Raw genomic sequence first — 12,475 nt, 5'->3', positions numbered from 1 at the left:
AGGGTACTCAAGGAGCTGGCAAGCCCCTGGCACAGATCTTCGAGAACTCCTGGTGCCCTGGTGAAGTTCCCAAAGATTGGAAGAAGGCCAACATGGTGCCTATCTTCAAGAAGGGAGGGAAGCAGATCCGGCAAACTACATGCCCATCAGCATGACCTCTATCCTGGGGAAGGTCTTGGAAGAGATTATCAAAGATACTATCCTTAACAGACTAGCTGATGGCAATATCCTGAGGGATACCCAGCATGGGTTTGTTGTGGGTAGATCTTGCTTGACCAATCTCATTTCCTTCTATGACCAGGTGACCTATCACCTGGACAAGGCAGAGGAGATTGATGTCATAAATCTTGACTTGAAAAAAGCCTTTGATCTGGTATCCCATGATCACCTCTTGGCAAAACTGGCCAACTGTGGCCTCGGGTCCACCACAATCCGCTGGCTGGGGAATTGGCTCCGTGGTCCGACACAGAGGGTGGTGGTTGATGGAAGTCAATCATCATGGTGCGCTGTGACCAGTGGGGTCCCTTAAGGCTCTGTCCTTGGGCCTATACTATTCAACGTCTTCATTAATGAAGTGAACATTGGTATCAGAAGCAGACTGGCCCAGTTTGCCGACGACACCAAACTGGAATAAAGCGTCCGCACCTGAGTATACGAGGGTGATCCAGGCTGACCTTGATAGGCTCAGGAAATTGGTGAACAAGAACCTGGTGGTGTTTAATGCTGAAAAATGCAAGGTTCTCCACCTTGGGAGGAAAAACGTGCAGCATGCTTATAGGCTCGGCAGTACTACGCTGGCTAGCACTATGAACGAAAGGGACTCCGGGGTCGTGATTGACCACAAGATGAATGTGAGCCATCAATGTGATGCTGCAGCTAGTAAAGCGAGCAAAATGCTGGCTTGCATTCAAAAATGCTTCTCAAGCGAATCCCAGGATGTCATTCTCCTGTTGCACTCAGCCTTGGAGTACTGAGTCCAGTTTTGGGTTCCACAATTCAAAAAGGATGTGGAGAAGCTTGAGAGGCCGGCGGAGAGCCATGCACGTGATCAGAGGTCAGGAAAACAGACCTTATGATGAGAGACAGAGCTCCATAGCTCTCAGTAGCCTGGAAAAGCGCAGGCTCAGGGGTGATCTGGTGACCCACCTATAAGTTTATCAGGGGTGCTCACCAGGATCTGGGGGAACATCTGCAGAGCGCCCCAAGGGATGACAAGATTGAATGGTCACAAACTCCTTCATGACCATTTCAGGCTGGACATAAGGAAGAACTTCTTTACTGTCTGAGCCCCCAAGGTTTGGAATAGACTGCTGCCAGAGGTGGTTCAAGCAAGAGACATTTGGATGTTTATCTAGCTAGGATCCTATGACCCCAGCTGACTTCCTGCCCCTGGGGCAGTGGGCTGGACTTGATGATCTTCTGAGGTCCCTTCTGGCCCTAATGTCTATGAAATCTCTGGAGACCAACTCTGTGCCTCAAAAAGGGTGTTTGTGTCTAAAAGATTGCAAAGAATAATTTTTCCATCTATTTAGTTGCTCTAATATATCACATTTACCCAAAGAACTTTGTTTGCCTTTGGTCTCTGGAGGCACAAATCCATAGTTTGAGAACTGAAACCAAGCATCACAGAGATGCTTAATGGGATCTTCTAGACTGAGAACTGAGTCCCATTGAGTAGAGTGGTTTTCTTTAATCTTTACTAATTCAGGGAATCCCATAAGATTGGGCCCCGACCAGAGTCTATGACCTGTTGTGACTTATTTATACAACTTCTAAAAAAAAGTTACATGAATATATTGTCTTAAATGGTATATAATTAGAAGTTATAATCCCTATTCCATGATGATATCTTTGAGTTTTAACATATCTTAAATTGAAATTATCTTTATATAAGTTTTTTTTTAAAGCATCTTAACAAAAAATAAAAAATTAAGTTAAAAAATCTGAATTAAATAAAAAATCAAATTTTTTAGTTGTTTTTTTTTTTAACTTATTGTTCTTTATTCACCCTGATGTGAAAAGCAAGGACCAAATCCCAGAAGGCACAGGCCATCTGCAACACCCTTTGACTTGTGTGGGAAACTCAAATATTCAGTTTCTCTTGGAATACATCTGTAAATACCTGTTGCTGACAGTAGGCTCAGTCCAGACAAATGCAACATCATGTCAACTACCAGAGCCAGTCAGTGGCTTTGCTCTGGCTCAAAGCTGCTAATTACAATTGGTGGAAGGTTTCTTTTTACACCAGGAAATGCAATACTGTTCCAATGCTTTAGCTGGGACCATCCCAATTCTTATATCATTCTTTAGCTCCCAGCATAAAAGAATATGCCTGGGACAACCATCTGTCTATTTGGGTGATTTGCTGTAATCGCCCAAATAATTCAAAGGGAGTTGGCAGCCACTTTTAGAGGAGTCTTCTAAATCTGTCATGGGAAGCCAGCCCAGTGCTGAACCATCTGAGGATTGGTGGGGGGTCCGTGAAGGAAATTTAAAGTTTGCTTCCTTGCCTCTGCTCAACATGGGTGAAAAATCTGCCTTCATAGAGCGTTGAAGGTACTCAGCATCTTGGAGAATAGACCAGATGTCATTAAATCTTTTTGTGCCTCAGGATTTTGTTATATCCAAGTGCATTGTATCAAAGTTAATTATATTAAAGGTAGGAAAACAGTCCAATATCATCTACCTGCTGCTGCACACTTTAAAAATCATTCTAACTAACATTTAACATACTGCCCAGGAAACATTTTTCCTTCTTGTCAGAAATTTTTAAAAGATTGAATTTTCTAAGTACAGTTGCGTGTAACTTGGTAAAATCTAACATTTCAGCTCTGGCACTACAGAACAACATTTTGAATTAAAATAAAAAAATAGGTAGCTCATTAACAAAGCTGTCCTTGCAAATTATTAAACAGTACTAAGGAGGTCAAGTCTGCAACTTACAGAATTCAAAGTAAAAGGTTATGCATGTTTTGTAGAATATTCACTTCCAGAAAACAGTGAAAGTGTAAATATCTTTCTGTTGGTATAAACATTGGAAGACGTCTGGAATACAAAATACATCACTACTGTTGTGGCTTCTGTCCAGGAAAAATATAGTTAATATGCAGTGACTATAAATGCCAAACTTCACCTTTGCCTTAGCTGACTTGTGATAACTGACTTTTGTTTTCAATGCTGAGCAGGCTTTGGATAGGGGAACTTTGAGTTCATGGCTTCATCAGACTAAGATGTTTCAAATAATTCTTTGCTGATTAACATATAATGGAAATTATTACTCTCTACAGATATGTTTTGCTTTGTGTAAAGTGCTTAAACCATTCAGTTGTGGTCCATAACATGATTGTGGCTGTTACAGTGTAAAGTTTTTGTTAACTGTGCAACTGCTAAGCATGCTCATAGTTCTGAGCCCTCATTCAGTCACATTTCCTAAAATCAGTGGAATTTTTGGTTGACTGTGAACTTCAAGGTTGGGCCTAAAGAATGTACATAAACTATTATTAATGTTATTTAAATTAGAGTAACACCAAGATTTCCCAACTAATATCACAACTCATTGTTCTCGGCACTGTGGACATACAGTGAGGAAGGGACTCCGCCCAGGAGCAGATCCAGAATGCTGCAAAGGGGAGTGTGGTGATGACAGCAAGGTCACTGCACAGCTAAGCACAGACAGTCAAAAAGCCCAGGGCTGGATTAATTCAATCTTCGCAAGTTAGCCTAAGCTGTGGAGATTGAATTGATAAGCAACTGGACATTCACTTTTTGACTTCAGAAACGCAGCCATATGCCTGCAGTGGCCCAGGCCAGAAGCCTGGGGGACAGTGCTAGAGCACGACTCCCTGCTGGCTGGAGCAGACAGCTTGGGCTAAGGCTAGCTCACCCACCCTACAGAGTGGGGTTTGCGGGGGAGGTGCAAAGCATCCTGCTATTCTGGGGGGGGCTGTGAATTAACTTGAATCTGAAGGAGATCTGAGACAGTTCAATAAACTGATTTAACCTAATTCAGTTCAGTCTGATATTACATCCATCCAGGTTTGTCTTAAACTGCTTTTGGCCACTTTGAAATTGGTTTACGTGCACTGAACTTCTGTTATGTTACAAATTGGAACTAACTTCCGATCAGTTATACCAGTTTATGTGTAATTTCTGTCCCTAGCCTACATGTGCAGAGCATGTGCAGCATATAGCACATGCATTTGTCAGCTAATGCAGGGGGTGGGGGGAGTGATTGCACACTCACTCCCACCCTCCACCCCCAATCTGCTCCTGATTTTTGCCCTACGAGTTTAGGCCTAAGTTTCCAAAGCTATTTAGGTATCTAGCTTCCCATTAAGATCAATGGGGAATTAAATACCTGCAAACTTTTCTCTATCAGGCCCTTGCTATCTAGTTATATAAGGCAGATATGAAACTAGAAGGGGAGCAGAAGCACAGAGAAATGAAGGGGCTTTCCCAAGACCTTGCAGCAGGCCAGTGGTAGAGTTGGGATCCAGATCTCGTGAATCCAAATCTAACAACTTGTCCCCTAGATGAAAATTGAAACGTAAAATGTGCTTTTGAATATCATGTCTTGATTGTGAGACTTTATATTTAAATTATGATTCTAAGCATATGCATAGGGCAAATGTAGGTGTAATCTTGACTGCTTGCAAAAAAAGAAAACAGTTTTTAAATTGTCATGTCTCTTTGCATCATATGGGGAAATATTTGACCAGCTTGCAAGTCAAAAGCAAAAGTCTTGATAATGATGTTGCAATTAAAGGAGAAACAGCAAGAAAGATAAAGTGAAGCCGTGGACTCCAACATAAAATGCATCAGACAGAAAACTACTGCACAATTTCAACATGCCACACAGGAAAAAACGGGTGTAAAATAATTTGTTGGATTGCAATGAACACTAGCAGGTCCCAGCTCTTTTGAATGAATGGAATGTCATCCTGAAGCTAAACGTTCTTGGGTCCTGCTTTTGAATGTCAGATTAGCTGAGCTCAGTGCTTATGAAGGTGCTGGGAGCCTGTTCTGAGCCACCTTCACAACCACTGTGGATTCTAGTGGTGGCTGAGAACTGTTGCTGTCTTGAGCTTAACGTTAGTATTATCCCAAGGCTTACTCTAAGTTACGATTAACTGAAACAGCATTGTTCATATTAGATTCCCACTTGCCCTAGCACAAACCCGTTTCCACGGGATAACAGATTTTCTGTGCCTCCCAAAGAAAGTCTCTATTTTATAGATGCTTCTTGAGGCCTATTCCTAACATTATGTAGTATAAACGGGGCGGACCATAACAGAAAACAGCACTTTATGTACATTCAGTTGAAGATTATTCTCTTCTTTTATCAGAGTAGCTCGGGCATAGTTTAAAAAATAAGGCAAGTCTAGTTTTTAACTCAGAACCTTTTCCCCCCTCTATCTGTAGTAAAATTGCAGGCAAGTTTGATGGGATTTGGGACAGAGGATCACTAGTGGCCATTAATCCATGTGACCGAGAACGGTAAGTAACACATTTGATAGCTGTTTTTCTTTCTAAGGAAGGAAATGTGATTATATGCCATCTCTTGCATTAGTGTAAACCCTAAGTAACCTAAGCCAGTACTTTTCTGCCATGTGGCCACTAGGGTCACTGAACAATGCTTTCTAGAATTTTGAGCTTCTGCCAGGAAGGTGCCTTGCCAGGGCAAACAGTAATGTTGGCCTAAGCACAAAAAGTTGCTTACTCCATTATACATCAGCAGTAGCAGAGCTGAAAGTCCCCTCTAATGGCTGATTTGCACAAAGCTGGCAGCAGATCTGAATTTGATTCTTCCTTTTTGCTTTCTATGTTTTTATTTTCGTCTTTGTCTTCATCCTTGTTTTACCCTCCTTTGCCCCACACTTCTTTTTTTCCTTTCTTCCCCTTTATTTTTCACTTTCATCGCCCTGAATTCACAGCATTTTTAAATATAATCATGCAGGCTACTGTAGTAACTGTACATTGTGGCAGACGAACACTGTCAATGCTTCATTTTCTTGTTTGTTAGCTTATACCAGAATCAGTATATGTGTGTTTGTATAGCATTTTGTTTGTGTTATGTAGTATTTTTTACTTTTCATGTATAGTACATGAAATTTTACTACTAGGAAGCAGTACCTCAGTTGCATTAAATTATATTCAGTTCAACTTTTTCTGACTCGGTATGCATAATATACTGGCTTTTTCTGAGTATTTTAAGTATTCTGTTTTTATATACAATGTATTTGCAAAATAAACAATGCAATATTTGTTTTTCAGCTATGCCAATTTGATGTTGTCTCGAATGGATAAAAATTGTTCCTATCTGCTGGCTACTGTTTCATATGATCCAAGTAAATATAAAGGTAGGAACTTTGAACTGTTTTTGTTTCAAAGTTTATCATATACAAAAAACTAGACCTCTTGGTGCCAAAATGATACCTTTTATTAGACCAACTGGAAAATGGCAAGAAAATTGTCCTTTTCTGCAAGCTTTCGGGATCAAAATCTGTTCGTCAGGCTCTGGGAAAAGTGTAGATGGTACAAGATGGTAAAAAGTCCCCACAGGTAGGAAATAAACTTCATTTTTGCACACAGGGAGCTGAAGATGGAAGTCTGTCCCTCTGGGTCCGTGAGAGTGTCTTCGTGAGCTGTGTTGAGTAGCTCTTTGTGTTGATCAGGTAGAATTCCTTCCCTGGAGGTGTCAGATGGCAGGCAGGGAGGTAAAAAAACAACCTTCTATCTTCAGCTCCCTGTGTGCAAAAATTAAGTTTTTCCTACCTATGGGGACTTTTTACCATCTTGTACCATATACACTTTTCCCACAGCCTGACAAATGGACTTTGCTCCCAAAAGCTTGCAGAAAACGACAGTTTTCTTGCCATTTTCTAGTTGGTCTAATAAAAGGTATCATTTTGGAACAGAGAGTTCTAGTTTTTTGTATGTCTTTTTGTCTCAGACCAACATGGCTACCAAGTACACCCCTGAAAATTTATCATAGTCACTTTAAATGTTTTAATGTACTTAAACTTTTACACATATTTGTATCTCAAATATATTGTATGGTAACGATTTTATTTAAGTTGTTATTCCTGTCAACAACCTTTGTGCTCAAAATTGGTATGTTTTCCTTTTTGATGTTCTTTTTTTAAAGAAAGTTTAAATTAAGAAAGTTTAAGAAACAAAAGTACAAAAAAGATTTGATATTTGTTACTGCTATCTGATATATAAAGTGCCATTTTAATATGTTTTTAAAACTGTTCTTATATCAGGAATACTTGGTCTTCTCTATCTTTGCTGAAGTCATTTCTTAATAACTTTTCAGAGACATAAACTGATATCACATGAAAGCTGCAGTTATATAAATCCAAAAAGAGGGCAGAAGAGATACTATGGGGAAAGGCTCACTTGTACTTATATTCTGCTGCTTCAATTCTATATATGTAGCTGATTTAATACTGTGATACTATTAATGTACTAACCCTACAAATGTAGTTAAAGTTGGGGTTAACAAAAATGGATTTAGTTGTACAGTACTGGCATTAAAGTATTTTTACTCTTCTAGATTTATCTAATCCAGGAACCAAATTTAAACTATCCTGGTATAACTCTACACAGTAGAGTATTTACTGGCCTAAGTGTGTCAGCAAAATCACAATGACATTATGTTAATAAAGTTTTTATTTATAATAGAGTCCTAAGAATATAATGTGGTCTTTTTACATCATAAAGAAACATTAAGGGCCAAGCCATTTTTATTTGTTAGTAGTTTACAGCTTACCTTTTTAGGTGGAAAGCCGGTGACTTCACAGAAGTTGGGGTTGGAGCCCAAAATAATAAATGTAATGTTTTGTATCTAAGGTTTCAGTAAAGCTGAAGGATGCCCCAACATTTAGATTACTCTGCTTCTTGCATAAGGTTAACTTCATATTATTCATAAAGAAATGTAGAGAGATGGAGATACGGACTGATGCTTTTGAAAAGTATTTCAATGCAGGAGATAGTTAAGTTTTTTAAAATATCACATGGTTCTAAGCTTGCTGAAAAATTTTCCTCTTAATTCTGCCCCAGAATGTCTAAATGCATTTAAATGAGAGTAAGGTTTTGGCTTATTTTGGTTTGTTTGTTTGTTTGTTTGTTTGTTTGTTTGTTTGTTTGTTTGTTTGTTTGTTTGTTTGAGAACTGAGCCTTTTAGCAAACTTGGCTGGAATTTAGAAGCAGCAGAGCAGAGCATTTACCATAATGGCTATGTGAAAGTTACCTCCTAAGTGAGTCATTGCAAAACAGGAGTTACCACTAAAGATTTTCTCTAATTAAAAAAAATGCAAATAGAGGCAAAAGAAACGAGACAGAAAAAAATTAATCAGGCACATAAGGGATTCAGTCGATCATCTTTCACATCTGTTCTTTCTAGAGGGCAGGATTACAAGGATTGCTCCTGTGATTGTGTATGTGCTGTCTTATTTCTCAAGAGTGGTTAGGCCTTGCACAGAAGTATGTTCTGGGTTTCAGTGACCCCGAGCACATTGAAAATGTCTTTGCTGGTGTTAGAGCAATAGGTATTCTCTGGAACAAAGACTTGGCAGGGAATTAAAGAGTACATTGGAGGCCATTATCAATCAGGAGTTGGGCCATGATTAATTTTAAATCTAACTGACTGTATCACAAGCTTTAAGACTGAAGGACGCTGCAACAAGCAGCTGAAAAGGTTGGTATAATACCACATGTCCATGTCCAGCCATGAGTGTCACCATGCAGAGTCTGGCTCAGATCTAAAATGAATAATGGAGCTCTAAAATAAAGAATACCTCTCACTGCTTGGATCTGGCAGAAACCTAACAAATAAAAATTGATAAAGACAAGAGGTGGGAGTTGGCCCATATATTTAAACTTGCATGGTAACAGCAATAAAATCATTGCCGTTCTTTAGTTGCCTGTTGAAGAATTGAGCTGTGAAAATAGTGGCAAAGAATATTTTTCCCCCAAGCATATAACCATTTTTAATTAGTTACATGGTTCCCACCTCCCTTTTCATGGTAAGGAGTTTGTAGTGGGATCCTTATAGGTCAGCTGCTCATACATAGCTGAGACAGAATTCACTTCCTTGGCACGCTTCCCCAACTTCAGTGCTGCTTCATCACTTATATACTCATGATCTGAAAAATCATATTTTTTCCATCAAAACAAAGCCATGCTTTTCACTACCACAGTAAGTCAAGTCTAGTCTGGGTATTCATTTATACCAGTGGTGTCCATTGTTCTGGTCCCACAGGCTGGATGAGTGGCTCAGGTTCAGCTCACAGGCTAGATCTTGCATGGGGTTGATCCATGGGTGTGATCCAGCACAATGACTCAACCTCCTGTGCCTGGATCCAGCCACATTCTGATGTGCAAGGCCACATTATCCAGCCGATCGGGGCTCACCACAAGTCCAGAAATTTGGCAGCAGGGGAGTGGCAATGAATGCTGCCGCTGCTCCCCTCTGCCAAACTGCTGTATTAACATGCATTAAAAATGAAAAACTCTCTGTAAACGTTAAGTATCATTATATCTGTTGGCATAATGATTTCTCTTAAATGAAGAAGCTTCTGCAGTTTTTCTTGATAATTTTTAATTTGTCAGATGAAAAGACATTCCTACTGTTTGAGCTACCCTGGCTAGGAACAGACATTGCATTTGTTCTGGGATAACTTGAAACTTTGTTAGTCTCAGAATAAAAATGGTCCCGGGATTGATATGTACACACACTGCCCTTCCAATCAGGGTTTAGTGAGTGACTGAATGCACTGCCACTTTCTGCCATTGATTCAATTATGCAAATCCCAGGATAACTGTTCAGACACACTTTGTGATGGCCCCACACAAACTTGGTAGCACTTCTTATCCAGGGAACTTTTCTAGGGTTTGTCCCAGGGCAATGGACTTGTATGTCTGAGAAATCACACTTTGTCCCAGGAGAAAATGGTTTCTCCTGAGACAACTGTGACATCTGTTTGTAGCCTCTGGGTCTTTATTGGAAGAATAAGTCCTTTGATTATTCACCGTGATAATTTTTTGAAAATACATTCAAATTTCCCAGTGTTTGGCCAGCCTTTGGTTTTAATTATAATATTGGAATGGTCATTGTGGTTTCCAATGGTTTAGCTTTATCTATTTGCTTTCCAGGCCCACCATTTTATGTTCCTGAACATGAAATTGAAAGTTTGTTTGGTGAGTTAACCCAACTGTATTTATATTGTTTTATAAAACCTGTAGCAGACAAACTTGTTTTCTTGTTGTATTGACTCTCACTCTGGCAAATGATAAGGAATCTTAATAGGACGTTTCATCCTTGTACAAAATGTGGAGGCACATACAGTTGGAAAATAAATATAATTTTACTGCAAGGATATTGATGCCAGGAAACAAAGCTTTACTTTCTTAGACTGTGCAGAGGCTGATTGTTTAACTATGCATTATGATGGAAATCTGAACCTGTTTTACCAGTAAGACTGATGCTGTCTCTTTTGGGGCCATGGTTATTTTTTATGCTGAGTCTGCAAGAATTCAGACTAGATCTTGGTGTTCTTGCAACTCCTCTTTCTTAGTTTTATAGTGACTTTTTCATGTCTTTTCTGTTCCAACATTTTAATGTTCCCCAGGCTCTTCTATCTATTCATTCTACCTTAGAAACTTTAATGTAGAAACCTTTCTCAGTAGCTCTCGTTTCTGTTATAGTTTTGAAGCTAAAATATTAATTTATAGGAAATACAAATGTAATAAAACACCATGCTAAGAGAAGCAAAGATCCAACCCAACTATCGATAAAAGAAAGTCAGTGCTAATGTTGAAACTTCACCCTAGATGTGCCTCCTGCTATGCATTGTTATTGCAGTAAGTTCTTGTACTTCATGAGAATGTACTTGAACCTTCAGTGCCCAGGTGCATCCACCATTAACAGTGGCATCCAATTCTGAGTGAGAGAGCTAAAACCTGCTCACCTTATTTATTATTCATTGCAATTGATGAATCTACAAATATGAGTAAATTGAGCAAGACTTTTTTATAATATAAAATCCTAGATTCAAAACAAAACAAAACAGTCATCATCTTTAGCTGTGATTTTAATGTGGTGTTCTTACTTCTTTTTCAGGCAAATTCTGTGAAATTAAATGTCTTCAAAAGCAAGATGCCTTTTCAGAAAGACAAAAAGAATGGGGACTAGATTATTTTCTAGAGGTATTATATCTACTAAAGATTTTTCCTGGATAAAGCAACACACTAATAGTAGCAAGGTGGGGAGGGGGTTAAGTTTGATTGATTCTGCTTTGTTTTTAATGAACTGGATATATGGGAATTCTTCTAATGCACTTCAAAGTATGAAAACTTGAGTATGGAACTAGGATTGTCTCTGTTTTGGGATTATTTTAAGATACTGCTTCTAAAATCAATTATACTGTACTTCTATTTTAATTTACATTATATGTGTTTTAAGACCGTTTTTCTTAACTAGGTTTAAATTCCCTGCATAAAAAAATCATTTTAACTGTGTTACCTTTGTTTCCTATATTTTTGGTAAATTAAAAGCTAAAAAGATAATTTAAAGAAGTGACCCTATAGTGGGCAATGGTCCCTACCTGTTGACGGTTTTGTAGTCACCATCCTAACTATAGTTTCCTGTAATTTTGCTCTCCTGCCAGTAGGCAAGGACTGTCTGGTGGCTTCTTCCTTCTGCCTTTTTCTCCCCGCTTCTACTGTTAAAGAGACTGGTTGACAGAGAGCAAAACAGAATTTTAGCAGCAGTTATGTTTGGGTGAACAGGACATAGTCAACTAGAAATATGTGACAAAAGTGAATCTGTTGAGGGGAGAGCAAATGCTGCCCCTGCATCAGTAAGAAAGCTGTTTTTCCCGTTAAGAAAGTAATTTTTATTAGAGGAAACCTGGCTTTAGGATGTCATTTGTGTGGGAAGCACGAGTTATGGGGTGTCACAGAAAGACTCCTGAGGTTTGGCTAAGCCTCTGGCCATAGGGATACTTATCTGAACCCAAGAGGTTTTGCCATCACTGGCTATTACAATTTTACAAACGAACATTCATGTTTCGAGTCCCTGATGATCAAGGATCCTAGCTTTCTCTGTTTAAAAATTAAAAATTCTCTGATAAAACCCTGCAAACTCTCTGATTAAAACCCCAAAATCCATGATTAAAATGCCACTGTGTATATATGAATGTATGTATCTATTGGTTAAACACAATGTTTTACTGATATTTTTACTATTTTAAAGCAATTTGGAAGCCTTCAAGTGATTCAAACACTGTAGTAAAATAAATTCTAAGTATCTATAAATTTTGGTGTTTGATTTGAGTTTTTTTATCATGGAAAATCAGCTCTCCTTGCCCCCTTCACTCACAAGGACACTGGTCCAGCTGTGGCTGTCCCATGTCCGCCCCCCCCCCCCCCCCCCCTTCATGGCGCTGAAAACCCCTGGTGGGTCGCGGCC

At 39.1% G+C, this 12,475-nt stretch overlaps 1 protein-coding gene across 2 annotated transcripts in view; it reads left to right on the top strand.

The window, feature by feature from the left end:
* TPMT (thiopurine S-methyltransferase) overlaps nt 1-11,888 on the top strand; it is an 18,662-nt gene extending 6,774 nt beyond the window's left edge. For both annotated transcript variants that reach the window (XM_019523240.1, XM_019523231.1), the window contains 4 exons: nt 5,422-5,496; nt 6,274-6,359; nt 10,159-10,203; nt 11,126-11,888. In XM_019523240.1, coding sequence (XP_019378785.1) covers nt 5,422-5,496; nt 6,274-6,359; nt 10,159-10,203; nt 11,126-11,244 — 325 coding nt within the window. In that variant the 3' untranslated portion in view covers nt 11,245-11,888. The remainder of the gene's footprint in view (nt 1-5,421; nt 5,497-6,273; nt 6,360-10,158; nt 10,204-11,125) is intronic.
* The last annotated feature ends 587 nt before the right edge of the window (nt 11,889-12,475 follow it).

This window comes from Gavialis gangeticus, unplaced genomic scaffold (genome assembly GCF_001723915.1).
Source record: "Gavialis gangeticus isolate Ggan-Ray unplaced genomic scaffold, GavGan_comp1, whole genome shotgun sequence".
Classification (NCBI taxonomy): Eukaryota; Metazoa; Chordata; order Crocodylia; family Gavialidae; genus Gavialis; species Gavialis gangeticus.
The sequence above is the reverse complement of the archived record's forward strand: the minus strand, read 5'-3'. Positions and strand labels throughout refer to the sequence as shown.